This window comes from Toxorhynchites rutilus, chromosome 1, assembly GCF_029784135.1.
Source record: "Toxorhynchites rutilus septentrionalis strain SRP chromosome 1, ASM2978413v1, whole genome shotgun sequence".
Lineage (NCBI taxonomy): Eukaryota > Metazoa > Arthropoda > Insecta > Diptera > Culicidae > Toxorhynchites > Toxorhynchites rutilus.
The window spans coordinates 201,364,728-201,382,790 of NC_073744.1; the positions used below are offsets into that span (position 1 = coordinate 201,364,728).

Below are 18,063 nucleotides of genomic sequence, written 5' to 3' on the forward strand. Positions count from 1 at the left end.
GTCCCAAGCGTCATTCTGCGTGTTCTTCGTGCAATTTGGTTGGTTCAGGTCAATCACGGAGAGCAACTACGAATTGTACAGTCTACCCAAGCTCAAGCTCAAGCTCATAAATTGGGCGCTTCGTGTAGTGTGTGATGAGCACGAAGAAGAGGAAGGCAGGCTCGAGCCCTGCAAAAAACGAACGCATTGCCAGGAGCAATAAAATTTCGAGGCAAGCGTCATCTAATGATGCACGCGATGTTGGTGCAGTGAAAAGCGCTCGCATTGAACCGAGCCTTCGCGAGTGTGACACCGCATCGAACAACAGCGAAGTAGGCGATTTCGGCGCGTTGGTCGAAAATGTAAACGTCGTTACCCAGGCAGCAACCAAAATCAAGCTCCTCCCGCTGGTGGTGAAGGCGGCCGCTCTTGACAAACTCATCAGCGAATTCGCATCGATGGGCAGAGTACAAGCTGTGTACATAATTCAGTTTTTTTCCAAGCAGTTAACATTGTTTGTTCTCCGTCATCATAAGGGCTTCGTTGGTGCATTTGAGAATGCATCAATGCATTAAACTGACGTTATGGCGAAGCAGGCGTTGAGGTTGTGTGCCAAAAAATATTTAGGGAATACCAAGCATCTTGAATGTCTTATTGGAATGTTATAAGTTATTTAGGTTCGCGTCCCAGTCGCAAAACTGCCTTCAACTAGGATTGCGTTTGCGCTAATATTGATCATAATGAAGCATTGCTACTGTTTTCGAGGTTATTAACAAAAAGAGTTTATTTCGCTTGTATAGTCACCAAGAAAGTAAATGTCGTTCTGGAATTTTGTATGTGATTAGGTTTCGCTTGCCAGTAGCAAAACTTCCTCCACTAAGGGTGACAGCTGCGCTTCTCTCGACCATGAAAAAGTAATGCAACTTTCAACAACAACGCAACAGTTGTTTCTAAAATTTCATAGCATTATAGAATAATATCCGAAGGTATAAATAAACGACTTATATAAAATAACAGCGTTGTTCTACGTCAACAATGCGGTCGTATCTTGGACACAACCTCCTATAATTTTTCACAGTGTTGATTATCAAAAGAAAAATAACACTCCTGATCATTGGATCTTTTTTGGCATTTCAATTGGATCTTTTTTGACAGCCGTTTTGATTCAGTCCGCACTACCTAGGTGTGAACAGATCTCGATAAGCAACTTATCATTGTATATCCTACTACATTAAATCCATCCAAATCAGTTGATTCTGTCAAATATGTTTCAACCATAGTTAGTAGTTTGGGTTTTTTGGCTTGAGAACAATATTTCTATTTCATCGAAGTGTGTCCGTAATCCAGCCACATTCAGATAAAGAACATTATAACTTTCATGAGTTCCTTTCTTGGATGGCTAAATAGAGAAGTCCACCTGTAGAGACCCACCGTTGGAGCAAAATAAATGGTTTCACACCCCGAGGCGGTGAAATTTTAATGAAAATGTTTAAATGCTGTAAAAACGCTAATTAACGGTGAAATCCGACCAGCCAACAACTGACCCCGAAGGGCAGGTTGGTGATGTTGGTTTCCTCCGTCCTCCATTGTTACTAAATTATAACTAAATTGTCGTACCCAATTGATCCAATTACCAGTAACCAGGAACAGGTCGAACGCACGAAACTCAACTCCCAGTTCCGCTAATTGGGTGCAGCATGTGGGGTAGCAACATTTGCCAATTAAATGACGACTCGATGTCCTGCGTACGGCAAACTCTAATAATGAAATGCGTTCCAAACCAGCATGAAAAGTTGGTGTCACAGTGCTCATATCAAATACTCGGAAAATGATCATATCTCAGAGCGACGGGAAAAGTGATGACGTGATGTGTACAATGTGTTCACCGCAAATAATCAACAGCATGTATTGATGCATTGGCAGCGGAAAACGTGCCAAAGGCAATCAAATTTCAATATTCCACTCCAGAAGAGTGGCAAATATTCATATTCGACACCCCCAAAAAATAAAGAACCACAAGGACACGTTGTTGGGTGATGCAGAACTTTTCTCAGACCGACGCCGCATATAAGCGCTGTAAAATATGAGGATATACAGATGATGCGTGACTTATGGGTGTCTGTTCGAACTCGAATAGAACCACCAGCAGAAGCACTAATAAACATAGAACTGAATGGCAGCGAGTGGAGGGCGCATAGTTTCAGTTATGTCACGTACAAAGGACAAGTTCGTATCATTCTTGCAATAACATCGACATGCTCTAAATAAAGTTAGACTACGCTCCGCCGTGATATCCTTCACCGCTGATAATCTGCAGGGGTGGACACGCGCGCCGCACTAGGAAACGCCAACTAATTGGATAAACATGTTAGTTGGTAGAGCTGCAAGCGGTAATTATGGTTCCATCGCTTCCTAGTTGTTTTGAATATAACCAGATGCCATCCACTCATATCCTTGTGCTCGGGCGAGAGATGTCACTGTTTTCAAAATCCATCCCTGACGCCGACTTGAGCTCGAAAACGAGATGCGGGAAACTCGTGTGGACTTGGGTGTCTTTTGCCGGTAATCTTTCTCATCATTCTGATTTTTGTTCTCTGCGTGCCGAGTTCTTCAAGCTCTGCACACGTCACCATGCGACCATGAGGTGTGTGTGTGTGTGTGTGTGTGTGATATCGGATCGACCCAACAGCACCTTCGGGAATCCGTTGGATTGCTTTCACCCAACAGGACACGAAGGACACGGGGAACTACTGTGTGTGAAAAGATAATGGGTAGGGAAATTGTGTCAGCCGTGTCAGCATAACTGTATTGCCAATTAAAATTTCTGCTTTGAATGATTCTTTTCTTTATTGCTTTCAAGCTTCTAACGTGTTCCAATCAAATGTTTCACGGTAGTGAACAAAGGATTGATGTTGATGATGATGATGATGATGATGACCTGATGTCTGCTGAAAAGTTTGATTCACGATCGATGTTTTTGCTGGACTGTGGTCCCGAGATGTCTATCTACATCGGATCAAATGTGGTAAACTATCCGTTGGTCAAAGGAGGAAGACAGGAACAAACGTCAGTTCTCGGAGGAGCAAATGTGAGTCGGACAGACAGTAATCTCACTGCGATACGGATCTAACAAGGTGACAATCTAGAGGAGCACTAATTTCGGTAATACTAGACATAGGAGCTATATGATATTCCATCAACTTTCCCATAAAGCATTAAAGTTAAAAAAAATTATCAAAATAAAATTAAAAGCCAATTAATTCATCAAGGGAAATAATCGTATTAGATGCGAGGCAGTTATTTTTGTGTCAATATTTAGACGATTGTCATATTTGGAAAATATTCAAAGTTAACATGAAGTATCTAAATCGGATTCCGCGTTCCATGATCTTTTATTATGTACTGAGAATCCAACACTAAAATAAATAGAATAGCAACCATGTGTGGATAAAGAATTCTAGTAAATTATGTAAAACAAATAATGTGAGACCGATTTAAACCTTGCAAATCGTTGGTTCAAAGTGTAAAAAAACAGATGTAATATATGAAAAAATTATATAAAAGCTAGACTACTATAAACGAAAAAACAATTGTTGGCGACTGCAAACTATTTCATTGTAACAAATTAGGACAGCAGTGAGAAAGTGAAAAGGACCAATTATTTTTTTTTCCTCTCAAAACAACCAAATTTTAAAAAAGTGAAAAGAAAAATCTTTAGCTAAAAGCAATTCAAATCAACTGTTGGAAGGATAATCAATCTTTAAATAAATTAGGAGATTTTTAGAATAAGAGCGATAAAGTGTGTGTGAAAGGAAACTATGCACCTAGAAGAAAGTTGTACGATTTAATTCTTCTAATGCTTCAAGAATGTAATACACAGACTGAATTAATTTAGCAGAGAAATTTGAACCCGGCATCAAAATATGAATCAAAGAAGGGATAATTATTATTTAACAATATTCCGTCAATTCTGGGAAGACTGCTTATTCTGTTTAGAAAGACACAATCATATCTCCCGTACTTTAATTGTATGGACAGGGAAAAATGGGGAAATGTACTTATCGATAATTTGAATAGGTGTGATTCTAAACTTTACATACACACTTTGAAGTGGGATTTTAACAAAATGTAAAATGTTGAGGCATATTTGTCTACAGCCAATTTATAACAAAAATGTGTCCATCAATCGCAATAATAGCTTTTGAATGTACCGAAGGGCTGGAAAACCAGGAATGAATTCCTGTAAGGACATGTATGTCCCAATACTTACTTAACAGTTGATGAGTAACTGAAATGTGGGATTATCGAGAATAAAAATGTAAACAAAGTAGCGCTATAAAAGCGAAGAAGAATCATGGGAGATGAATTTACCTCCAACAATAAAGATTGAAATGAAGAAAACTAAATATTGAAGAAGATGAAAGATTAAAGATTAATTAAGGAAAAATGTATATATACTAGTAACAATACAGTAAGGAGTTCGGCTCCTTTAAACCTATGTAACTGAGCCTGTAAAAATAAACGATTTAAATAAAAAAAAAAAAAAAAGATTAAAGATTAAAAGAATATGAAAGATTAAAGATTAAAGAATTAATGAGAGGGAGATATATTCAGCAAGAATGATGAAAATAAACATATTGCACCAAGAAATTTTTAAATGAAGCTGTACAAGCTCATCAACAATGATCGATAAGACTTTCGGGGAAGCTTTAAGGAGATATGACCATTTTTGTTTCCATTTAGAATTGGGGAATTACAGAGTTGGGGGAGTATGTTTTATTTTAATTACAACCGAAAAAAAAATCATTTAAGTTCCTATGACTGAAAAGTAAAAATCAAAAATCAAATACATTTATCTAATTATTACATTATTGTATAATCTGCTTGCAATTACCTCTTCAAGATTTTTACAAGCTCTGTAAGTAAGGGGGGATGAAGCGACCCTAATTCCTCCATATATGTATGTAGAGACGCTTGGAGAATGCTTCGCTCCATTTTTCCATATTTCATTGAAGCACACTTGCGCTTTGTCGTCAAGATCCAAAAGTGCATCACCCTTGTCGAAAATCGAACACTTCTCTAATTACATTATGTTGTTACCGAGTCTACATTTTTTTTTTTCGTACATCAATTTTGTTATTTTTGTGCGAGTGAAACAAATCTCAAGTTTCCATTCGGTTCGTGGCAGTTCAACACACACGGGACATTTTTTGATTACTCGGCGCATAATTATTTATCGGCAGATATAGCGGGGTAACTCCAAGCGCCTCCCCAGAAATTCGAAGGTAGAAGAATTAGTTTGTAGAATTAATTTCGGAAAAATAAAAGAGTCGAGAGTTGCACGCTAAACCGATTGGTCGAGTTTTAGTTGTATGAAAGAAAGCCAAGACCATTCAGGCAACGCTACACCATCATACCAATGTAGAGGGTGATTCTGTACGGATTCCAGTACATCAAGTTTTGATCGTTATACGACCTCTTTATGAAGAAGTAACCACTTACAGGATCTTTCATTTGCTGCCCCAGCCACTCCTGATTTTAGTGATACTTTGTTTAGATAAAAACGGCAGCCAAAAATGCCGTTTTTCTGTCTCATACGTCTAGTTTTAGTTGAAATATTTTGTTCTTGTTTTTTTTCTTGTGTTCTATCTAAAATGTATATTAAAATGGAAAAAAAAGATATGAAAAATAGAAACTAAAGGGTGTGTCACATCAAATTGCATCACGGAAAAAACGCTGTAGAAATTTAATTTTTAGGAATTATATCTTCAGCTTTCGCTTATAATCAGATAAGAGTGTATAGATCACGTTGGCCATGCTTCACTGTCAATTTTTCGTAAATTTGGAAAAATGTCGTCGAACGAAAAAGAGCGTCGTGAATTAATCCTGTGCACTTATTTCGAGAATCCGGAGTTGTCACATCGGGACATCGGTAAGATGCTGGGAATCGTCCAATCCACGGTCAGCAGAGTACTAAAACGATACTTCGAGAACCTAACCATCGACCGGAAGGTGAAGAACGGCAAAAATGGATGCCCCGTCAATGAAAAAGATCACAAGCGCGTAGTTAAGCAGTTTAGACGTGATCCGAGAAGTTCGGTCCGGGATGTCGCCAATAAGCTGAATTTGTCAAGTTCATTCGTCCAGCGGACCAAGCAGCGGCCGGGCCTGCGTACATACAAGGTTCAGAAGGCTCCTAACCGCGACGAAAGGCAAAACATGGTGGGGAAGACGCGAGCCCGGAAGCTGTACACCGAAATGCTGACGAAGCCGCATTGCCTGGTAATGGACGACGAAACCTACGTCAAAGCGGACTTCCGTCAGCTGCCGGGCCTGTTGTTCTTCTCCGCAGAGGACAGAGCGTTCCGGAGGAGATTCGCAAGCAGAAACTATCCAAGTTTTCCAAAAAGTACATGGTGTGGCAAGCGATCTGCTCTTGCGGAAAGCGGAGCGCCCCCTTCGTGATGACCGGCACGGTAAACGGGCAGGTTTACCTTAAGGAGTGCCTAGAGAAGCGCTTACTACCACTATTGAAGCAGCACGAGGGCCCGACCATCTTCTGGCCGGATCTCGCTTCGTGCCACTTTTCAAAGGACGTGTTGGAGTGGTACGAAGCCAACGGGGTCACCTTCGTGCCAAAGGAAATGAACCCGCCCAATGCGCCGGAGCTTCGCCCAATATTTCTCTATTTTTATGGAGCAGGCCCTCCGGAAGAACCCAAAAGTTGTCAAATCGGAGGCGGACTTCAAGAGAAAATGGATTTCTGTTCAAAAAAAACTACAACCTGACGTTGTACAGAACCTTATGGACGGGGAAAAGAGAAAGGTGCGAGCATACGGGCTTGGGCTCGAAGTATGAATAAAAAGAAAATGCCAAAAGTTGTTTAATAGTTTTTATTTTACTGTCTGAAATTTTCAAAAGGATCGGTCTACTGGGCGAATTTCTACAGCGTTTTTTCCGTGATGCAATTTGATGTGACACACCCTTTAATAGTAAAAAGTGGAGAATACAATTTAGAATACGCTGTTAAGTTGGCTGATGAAATCTTTGAAAATTAAAACTTATCTTGAAAAATTGTGAAGACCACAACTACATTGTTGACGTACGACAATGAAATAATTTTAATCGATTTATTTAAAATATGTGGAATATACGCATATTTTATCCAGTTCATTTGTTTATTGTTTTAGAATGAAACCGAACTAAAGCGTTACGTTTTAGTAGAAAATTTTTCTACAAAAATTGATTTTGCAGAAGAAACTGAAGATCGTATCATCCCTGTAATCGTCTTAAATTGTGAATGAAAACTAATCGAACTAAAAATGCAGATTTTAAAAACTTGTATTTTTGATTCGAATGAAAATTTGTACAGGCAAACCTTTTTTGTGCGGGGAATAGGGACCGCATAAAAAAAATCGTGCAAAACTTCACCAGTAGCTTTAAAAAACCGTGTTCGGTACACATATCGAAAAAAAACTTTTTTGTGCGGTAGATAGGGACCGCATAAAAAATCCACGCCGTTCACCGTTCAATTTCCTTTTCCGCAATTCCAAATGAAATCGTCCTAAAAATGCAGATTTTAAAAACTTGTATTTTTGATTCCAATGAAAGTGTGTATTCCGTTTGGGTTGAAGGAAATATGAGTTTTTCACAGCAATTATGAATTTTTTGACTCAAGCGTATCGATTTAAGTAAGAGAAATCTTTGATGATTTATATCTCAAAAACTATGAGTCGTACCGAAATAGTGTCTTAGAAAGAGTTATAGAGTATTGATGGTTGAATATGAAAAAAATGTACACTGAGAAAAAAAAGTACTCTTTGTTTTATTTATAAAATTTCAATTTGCAATATCCAAAATACATATTTTTTTATTTTTTCATACAAAATAGAAGTCATGTAGGAAATTCAGAAAAAGAGCCCTAGACGGTAAAACTATTTTTGACCAACTTTGTGGAACATCGAATTTTTAGAAATTTTCGAAACTTCGAATTTTTGTATGTTAGCAGTCATTTTTAATCACAAATTATGAATCCTGATGTTATTTAAAACACAAAAGGTTATTATCAATCTCCTTCTAAATGCAACCATTCTCGAGATATTTAAAAAAAAAAATCTAATTTATTGTTTTTTTTTATAGTAAATAATCCATTTTAATATTTTTGTCAGTTATACCGTCATATTCATGAAATTTTATAAATTGGCTTATGATTTCCAACAACTCGTCCGAATACATCATTATGGTTCATTTTTTGACTCAAGTGTAACTTTTGAAAAGGTAGCATCGATTTTAGTTAGAGAAATCTTTGATAATTCATATCTCAAAAAATATTAGTCGTACCGAAATAGTGTGTGAGAAAAAGTTATAGAGTATTGTTGGCATAATTAGAAAAAAATATATACTGAGAAGAAAAATTAGTACTCTTTTTTTATATTTACAAAATAAAATTTGAATTTTCGATATCAAAAAATATGTATTTTTTATTTTTTTTCAATTTTTTCATACAAAATAGAAGTCATGTAGAAAATTTAAAAAATGGGCCCAAGATGGTAAAACTATTTTTGACGAAATTTTCGAAACATCGAATTTTTAGGAATTTTCGAAACTTCGAATTTTTGTATGTTAGCAATCAATCTTAGCTACAAATTATGAATTCTGATGTGATTTAAAACAAAAAAAAGTTAGTATCAATCTCCTTCTAAATGTAGCCATTCTCGAGATATTTAAAAAAATATTTGTAATTTATTGTCTTTTTAATAGTAAATAGGCCCTTTAAATATGTTTGTCGTGTTATACCATCATGTTCATGAGATTTTATGAATTCGCTTATAATTTCCAACAACTTTTCCAAATACATCGTTATGGTAAAGACATATGTTTAGGAGTTACGTTACGAAACATTCGAAGATATGTGGGTTAATACAAAACGTAGCGAAACTGAAAAATCTTTTTTTTTTATTTTAATACAAACTTCAATCAATCAAACAAATTGTTTGAAATTATAAGAAAATTCATAAAATTTCATAAACATGACGGTATAAGACGACAAACATATTAAAAGAGATTATTTACTATAAAAAAGATTATAAATTAGAAATATTTTTTTTTATATATCGAGAATGGTTGCATTTAAAAGGAGATTGAAATTAAACCAACAATACTCTATAACTCTTTCTAACACACTATTTCAGTACGACTTATATTTTTTGAGGTATAAATTATCAAAGATTTCTCTCAATCAAATCGATACGCCCTTTTCAAAAGTTACGCTTGAGTCAAAAAATGAACCATGATGATGTTTTGAGAAAAGTTGTTGGAAATTATAAGAAAATTCATAAAATTTCATGAACATGACGGTATAACACGACAAACATCTTAAAAGGGATTATTCACTATAGGAAAGACAATAAATTACAAAAAAAAATTTTTTTTAATATTTCGAGAATGGCTACATTTGGAAGGACATTGATAATAACCTTTTTTGTTTAAAATCACATCAAGATTCATAATTTGTGGCTAAAAATGATTGTTAACATACAGAAATTCGAAGTTTCGAAAATTCCTAAAAAATCGATGTTCCACAAAGTTCGTCAAAAATAGTTTTACCAGCCCATTTTTTAAATTTTCTGCATGACTTCTATTTTGCATGAAAAAATTTAAAAAAAATTTAAAAATATGTATTTTAGATATAGCAAATTGAATTTTTATTTTGTAAATAAAAAAAAAAAGAGTACTTATTTTTTTTTCTCAATGTACATTTTTTCATATTCAACCATCAATACTCTATAACTCATTCTAAGTCACTATTTCGGCACGACTCATAGATTTTGAGATATAAATTATCAAAGATTTCTCTTACTCAAATCGATACGCCCAAAACGTTACGCTTGAGTCAAAAAATTCCCAATTGCTGTGGAAAACTCATATTTCCTCTAACCCAAACGGAATACACACTTTCATTCGAATCAAAAATACTCATGTTTTGTCATTTGTCGATTTCATTTGGAATTGCTCTTTTGTTTCCCTGCTTTGCGATGGGACAGTTTGCCTCTTCAGCATTTTGGAATTTTTGAAAGGGGCGTATCGATTTTAAAAGTAAGTAAGAGAAATCTTTGATAATTTATACCTCAGAAACTATGAGTTGTATCAAAATATTGTCTCAGAAAGAGTTATACACTATTGATATTAAAACGTGAAAAAAATATACACTGAGAAAACAAAATTAAAACGATATTAAAACGTGAAAAAAATATACACTGAGAAAACAAAATTAGTACTCTTTTTTTGTTTACAAAAAAAAACTTTAATTTGCAATATTTAAAATATATATATATATATTTTTTTTCATGTACATTAAGAGTCATGAAAAAAATCAAAAAATGGGTACAAGATGGTAAAACTATTTTTGACGAACTTTGTGGAACATCGAAAGAAAAAGACAATAAATTAGAAATGTTTTTTTTTAATATCTCGAGAATGGCTGCATTTAGAAGGAAATTGATAAAGAGCTTCCATGTTTTAAATCACATCTGGATTCATACTGTGTGACTAAAAATAATTGTCAACACACAAAAATTCGAAGTTTCAAAATTCATAAATTTCCACAAAGTTCGCTAAATATAGTTTTACCATCTTGGACTCATTTTTTTAATTTTCTACATGACTTATATTTTATATGAAAAAGTTGAAAAAAAAATAAAAAATACATTTATAAACTTAAAAATAAATTGAAAAAGACAATAATTTAGAAACGTTTTTTTTAAAATATCTCGAGAATGGCTGAATTTAGAATGAGATTGATAATGGGCTTTTTTTATTTTAAATCACATAAGGATACATAATTTATGGCTAAAAATGACCGTTTACATACAAAAGTTCGAAGTGTCAAAAATTCATAAGAATCCGATGTTCGTCAAAAATAGTTTTACCATCTTATACCCATTTTTAAAATTTTCTTCATGACTTCTAATTCATGTGAAGAAATTTTTAAAAATATTAAGAAATATATATTTCAGATATTGCAAATTGATTTTTTTGTAAATAGAAAAAGTACTATTTTTTCTCAGTGTATATTATTTTTCACATTTGGACATCAATACTCTATAACTCTTTCTAAGACACTATTTCGGTACGACTCATAGTTTTTGAGATCTAAATTATCAAAGATTTCTCTTATTAAAATCTATACGCCCTTTTCAAAAGTTACACTTGAGTCAAAAAATTCCCAATTGCTGTGGAAAACTCATATTTCCTCCAACCCAAACGGAATTTCATTCGAATCAAAAATACTCATGTTTTGTCATTCGTCAATTTCATTTGGAAATGCTAACATGAATTGGAACTCATAACAAGCTGAGCATTGCTTTATCAGCTGTTTTTTTAATGTAGGGTAGCCTTTTTTAGTCAAAGCTCCATCGGTCCCGGAGAAGTAGGCGGATTTCAAACACTTTATGTCCTTACAAGCTAAGATGCTTGTGATCACTTTTCTTCCATTGTTTCATGTTTGAATTTTAAGTTTGAGAAATCCCAATCAGAAAATAAGAAACAACTCTTATTTTCACGAAGCCTTGATCATTTGAAAATTGTTAAATATATTTAGTTTTGAGAAAAGCTTTTGAATAGTCGCTGGCAGGGACGTGACTTGTAGATGAATCTGCTCGAAAGCAGAGCTACAACTGGCGGAAAGTGTGTCTCCGCCTTATTCTTCAATGTGTTATAGGTTTTTTTTTAATGTTATCGTTATTCGTAAAGGGTCGTTGCTCTGGGTTCCCGACGTTTCGTAGCATAATAGGTTCCGAAATGTCTTGAATTAGAAAATGAAAAGGAACAGCGTTGATCACAGAATTTCCACTGCTAAGTCCGACCCAACATTCATTGAATGCATTACACAAGAAGATGAGGCGTGGCTTCATATACTGTTATAAAGGATATGAACGAAACACGACGACTTGAATATAAACTTGCATGACTTCTTGACTGATGTTACTTGAATATAAAAACTTAATTTGACACTACCAACTTATTACTATAATGATCGGGGTTCAAAATTGTCTGTAGAACAGAGTGACTGCTTCTTCGTCTTCTTCTTTAGGGAGCTTTAAACTCCCCTTAAAAGCGTTCTTTCAAAATATCCATTAATTCAATCATTGAGAATTTCGGGATGAATGACCTTCGGGTTAAAGTTCGTTAAAAACAAGAACATAACATCATTGATTCAGATGTATCTTCAATCAAACGGTTACCATTCCCACGTTAGTCCTACGTCCATCTTGCGGTTATATCACAGATATAATCCACTCCTTTTTTTTTTGGTACCCTTGTGTTGAATATTTCAGTCGATTTTTTTCCAGTTTCGATGTTTGACATTGTCTGCCACTGTTGATAATTCGAGAGTAGCAAACAAAATAGTGTTTGTACAAATTTCAAGCCTAACTTCATCTGTCAAAAAGCGTCAAATGTTTGACCTCCGGATAAACAGGGTACAGCTACCTAAAGGACGACTGCGTCATTACTTAAGCCTTTATATATAACATACCGGAAAGCACTCTTGCTCAATTCACATTGACGGGATTCGACTTCGTGCTTCGCTTTTGGGAAGTGATAATGGTAATGAATTTCAGGTGGATTGAGCAAACTTTGAAAAGTATGAACAAAAATCCAACTGTTCGTATCAAATATGTATTCTTTATAATGTAATCAATTTGCATTTTAGTAGTTTACTATGCTTAAAACGCATTTTTAAAGAATCACTATTGTTTTAACTAGAGATGTTATAAAATTCTTCGAATAATACAAACAAATTAATATAAATGGATTATTTTTTTTTTCTCAAAGTTTTGTTACTTTTTGTTTTTGGATGAGCAGTGGTCTTAATGTTTTGTCCGACAATGCACATATTAGCTGACCCGGCAAACTTCGTCCCGCATGGCATGTTTTGCGAGCGAATGCGAAGCTGATTCATGTATTATGCATCATTCTTTAAGTTTGGTTCCCGTGAATGTTGTATGCAACACAAAATTGTGTGCCAAAATTCGTTCTATCAAATAAATTAAACAACTAGTCAATGTGCATGAATAAGGGTGATGTAGATGGTGGAGGGGGTTAGTGAGATGACTGCAATTCCATAGAAAAAAAAATCATTATTTCAGAGATACCAAGGTGATATTGTCATGGCTCACAGTACCAGTGGCCTAAATGGCTACTGTGTAATAGATAAAAATGTGTATCGATAAGATAGGAATACTCTTACACCTAAAATGGCTACTGTGTAATATTCAACATGAGAAAAAATGTACACGATAAATTCGGCTCTGTTGTAGCTGAATTTGAATGAAATTATTTCAAATTACATCAGGGAAATAATTGGCAATGATGGAATGAGTATTGTAGATATTAAAGAGCATGAAGCAATAACAACAAACGCAGAAAATGACTGATTTGATTAACGGGTGCGTTTTTTACCACTCTCTCGTACTTAACATTCCGATGTAGACCTCCGTGTTTACTGTGTCTCCTTCTGGAATGAACCCCGAGTTCATTTTTTGCCATCGGAAGCCACCAATCTAAACTCCATAACGCTAACAGGATGCTTGGTCAGTTACACGTTTTTATGCTTGTAGACAACGTCTTTTACCGGGAAAAAATTGATAACGTTTGCATTTAAAAAAATGAACAGAATTTGCCAATTTTTGAAGGGTTTACCTTCACACGCACTGACGTAACTACCTATGCAGCATCAATCATAGTAACCCATGAGTCAACAGAAAAAATTTGACAGCTCTATAAATCGAACTCTAACCGTGATGGCGAAAACAGTGAAGCTCCTTCGTTTAGAAGTGTGCGCGTTCAAGGAACGGTACTCCGTTGCGTCGAAAACGCACATCGTGCGGCACTGTTGGGATGCCGGATACATCCGTTCCGGCATCTACAACATCTTGGCACTATTGGACCCTGAGCGACAAGAAACTCCAAAGAATGCTGAAGAGGAAAATCGAGGGAAAAGTGGCTACATCGCTACGTGTGCTCGGCCGGGAGGTCGATGCAATCGGCCAAACAGCGAAAAAGTACCTGGCGAACATGGACATGTTACATGTCAGGAAGCGGAAGTCCCATCCACTGGTCTCGGAGCTACAGACAATGACGCAAGGGCAGCGACTGAATAAGATGGTCAAGTCGATTTTCCCGATTCCCGATCTCACCCTGGATGGCAACGACTGGCAGGGCACTTCGTATTTTAATTCCCCCAGGAAGAAAGTGAGCTCCGAAGTGAAGTTCGTTCCACACATCAAGTTCTCCAAGAAGGTGCTGCTGTGGCTGACAATCAGCGAGAAGGGGATGTCAAAGCCGCTCTTCTTTAGCTCCGGACGGCAAGTAAGCTAATATAAATACCTTCGATGGGGAATTTATCAAACTCTATTATCTATCTTAGTTTTTTTTATCACCATTCGAAAAAAGTCCATTTTTTTAATGGAAATTAGTTGTTATTCCTGTTTTTGATCTAAGACTCATTTCACAGGTGAAACGGGAAACTTATTTGCACGATGGTGCAAACATTATCACGCATACGGTAAATCTTTCGATTTATTATTATTTCAATTATGCCTCGCCATAACGACTTGGTTTAGGAAACACAGAAAAACACAAAAAAAATGGAGTGAAAAATGGGAATGTTTTCACCATTTGTCAATTCAAACTATTTGGAGACTAAGAAATATAGAAAATGAATCGGGAAAAAAGCAAAAAGAGTTATTAACATTAAAAGTATCTTTTAATAACGTAGCATATTTTCTGAAGAATTTTGGATATCTTTCTAACTTTTGGCTACGTTTTTCATTAAGGATACAATCGAAAACGTAATCAAAAGTCAGAAATCATGTTTCTTTTTATGTTGGAGATAAGAAGCCATCTCGCAACGTAAAATCGGTCGATCCTAGGATCGTCTCAGAAAGTGTGTGGTTTTCTACGACGTGAATTCGAATGTTGTCGGAAATATGGGGATATTATTAGCGGACAATACTTCCAGTTTCAAATATTATTCAACTCCATCGCACAGCCCCCTAGTCAAGAAATCCCAACTGATTATTGAGACGATTCTCATTCTCAGTCTGAGTATAGTCCATCAATCATAATAATTCAACTTGCCTGACATTAAGCCGGGCGCTTGAAATGGAAATAGATTCCATGCGGTATACGAAATAGAATGCTGAGCATACATGCCATCCAACCAAATCATGCAGACGCCATGCACATGGTGCACATGAAACATAGCTGGTTGGCTGGTTTCCCGCATAGAATTCTGCACACTTTTACATCATATCGGATATCACTCATTTTGTTATACTGTCCCATCTGTCACCATCCATCAATCCATCATTCCGAACGATTTGCTTCGTTCCGCCAACGGAATAATTTTTCATGTTACATGATATCAAAAATTAAAACACAGAACAAAGGATGCTGGAGACTGGTGGCTGCCGCAGGGAGAGCAAACGGAACGATGAAGCAAATCTGTGCCTTGTTCTACACAAAACAAATATCGCTTAGTTCATGTCTCGTATTGTCATTTCGTTCCCATTCGGAACCTGGCGTCGCACCTACATATATCGGGTGCGTGTGTCTGACTGGATGCGGGTCGCTTTCATGCCCTGAATAGCTGTCAATAAATACATGACATTTAAAGCTTTACATCCTCGTCTGATCTCTCTCGTACGCGAAGGGTAGTTCCAGTGAAGGAAATGGAAGGGAATACTTACCGATACGTATAATATCGGGCAGGGCTCTACTTGGCTCCGGTAACAGCGAGATCCAACCGAATGCCAGGAGTCCCAGCAATGAAGAAAACTGCCTCATGATTCGGTTTCCTCTGCCGGATCTGATGAAATGTTTACCTAAACAGGACACAAACACACCCGCGAGACACACTTTTGCTCGCTTTTCCCTTTTTCCTCTAGCACTTCACTCTGGGGGCCCCAAAATCTCGACACACTTTCACTACATGGTTTTTTTCCTTCCAACATCCGCAACGATAGCAGCACCGAACGTCTGCTTCAAAATCTTCACTTCCTGTGTCAGGATTCCGTAATTTTCGCGAGCCAGAATCCGATTCCCGAGTCCCCCTCACCAAAAATCGTCAGGAGGAGTGAAAAATCATACGAACTTTTGACACTTTGCCACTTTTTACCCGTGAAGATCTGTTCATCCGACAGAGCAACAACGACAGAGTGAGAAAAAATCAGAACCAAAAGCACTCTTCCACCAACACTCGCAACCCGAAACGGTCCAGAACCACGAACACAAGTACGCCCAGGCAGTGGCACTGTGTCTATCCCCCGGAAAAATGGCGCTCGGTGGATGGTAAGGACCGGGACCAGCCGACGAGATATGGTTCCCCAAAAGCGAATCTCTTACCGCGACCGTTTATCTCTGACTGAGGATGCTGCGAGTAGTCCCTGTTGACAAAAGTCCTTCGCAACGCGAGACGGCCACACACGCACACACTGCCACAAGGCCCCAATCGGTGGCTCTCTGTTTACGTTCTCTCCCAGCCGCTGCGAAAGGACATGCGCAACCTGGCAGCTCCATGTGCTTTTCGAGCCCATGAACACACGTTGGGCACTGATAAGAGGATGTTTATCCGCGGAGCTTGGCTCGGTGCTCGATGAGTGTGTGGGTGGGTTCACAAGTTATCATGATGGATACTATGCCGATTGTACTTTCGAGGCGCCACGGGGGTGTTTGGTGGTATATTGGTGAGACTGCGGAACGAATGGTTATTTGTTATCCGTGAATGGTGGCGTACACTTCGAATTACAATCAGGGAGCTTTTCTGCTATAAAAGCTTGCTGTTTGAATACCGGAATGGTTTAAGGGAATGGAGAAAGCCCAGTAAATTGTTGGTTGTTCGGTGGAGACGTTAGGTTGACTACAAGATTATACTTCTCCGGTTACAACAAGACCACGATTTTATCTCAATCGAGTTCATGGTATTTTGCACAGTTGAAGTGGACACAGAAACAGAATATATCTTCCGGACGCTTTCCAATTACGCAATTTAATGCTGTTATAAACTTTTCCTGTTACTCTAACGCATGCATTTTTTCAAATAGCCTATTTCGGATAGCATTTAAAAAAATACAAGAGATAAATCAATGGAAATTTTACATAAATCCTACGTTTATTGAACCTTCTGCGAAATTGCGGTCTTACGACAATCGCCATAAACCTTAGCCATAGCCAATGAAAAGATGGATGTCGATATGTTCTTCAACTCTTTCGTTGCTTTATAGATCAGCTGCTTCTTCGCTTTGGCTACGAAATTATTGGAGTGAGTTTTCCGTTTGAGGTTATCTCAAACAGGTTACTAAGGGACGTTGGAGGGTTTCGCGTTCTTAGATCCAACGTTTATTTTCAGCTGGACCTTCTCCTCCAGTGATCTCTTAGAATATTAGGTTCAGGCGAATTCCGGCTAAAATAACACATCCTTCTTCGCGTAATACTTCTCGATAAAGGCGGTAGCTCCGGACAGGCACTGCGTACTGTTCATCTACACTTCATCGCAAGTCCCGAAGGACACAGAATATTCCATTTTTACGGATGAGTCAAGAGCATAAATCTTTTCCAAATCGAGTCCATCGAATTCTGCACAGTTGAAGATGACACTGAATCAGCATATATTGTATTTGTTGAGCGCTGCTGGTGTTATCTTCACGTTTGGATATTTCACAAAGTTTCCGAAACATATGATGTACCATCATAGGCCGAATATTGTTACTACCAAACTGTCCGATTATGTATAGATACGTTTGCTCCAATTGTTTAGAAGTTTGAAAATATTGATTATTCCACAATAATGAAGCGGTTACGATGGCTATCAAAGACAAGTTCGCCTACACGAGGATGGCTTTTCCAGACCTCGACATTCGATTGGAAATCTACTATCAGACTCCGAATTTTACCCTGTCGTCAAACAACCGTGACATGATCTTTCCACCTTTCATGCCATAATTTGCGCTACCGTAAACCGGGGACAAATTGATCACGATTTTCAGAAAAATGTGAATATTTCTGATTTTGTTTGTTTAATTT

General features: G+C 36.9%; 1 protein-coding gene across 3 annotated transcripts in view; it reads right to left on the bottom strand.

Annotated features, from left to right (window-relative positions):
- Window positions 1-16,393, bottom strand: part of LOC129763224 (glutamate receptor ionotropic, kainate 2) — a 420,593-nt gene extending 404,200 nt beyond the window's left edge. For all 3 annotated transcript variants that reach the window (XR_008740836.1, XM_055762105.1, XM_055762106.1), the window contains exon 1: window positions 15,732-16,393. Coding sequence is in view for 2 of the 3 variants with exons in the window: in XM_055762105.1 (XP_055618080.1) it covers window positions 15,732-15,828 (97 nt within the window). In the remaining variant the exon portion in view is untranslated. The remainder of the gene's footprint in view (window positions 1-15,731) is intronic.
- Between the last annotated feature and the right edge of the window lie 1,670 nt (window positions 16,394-18,063).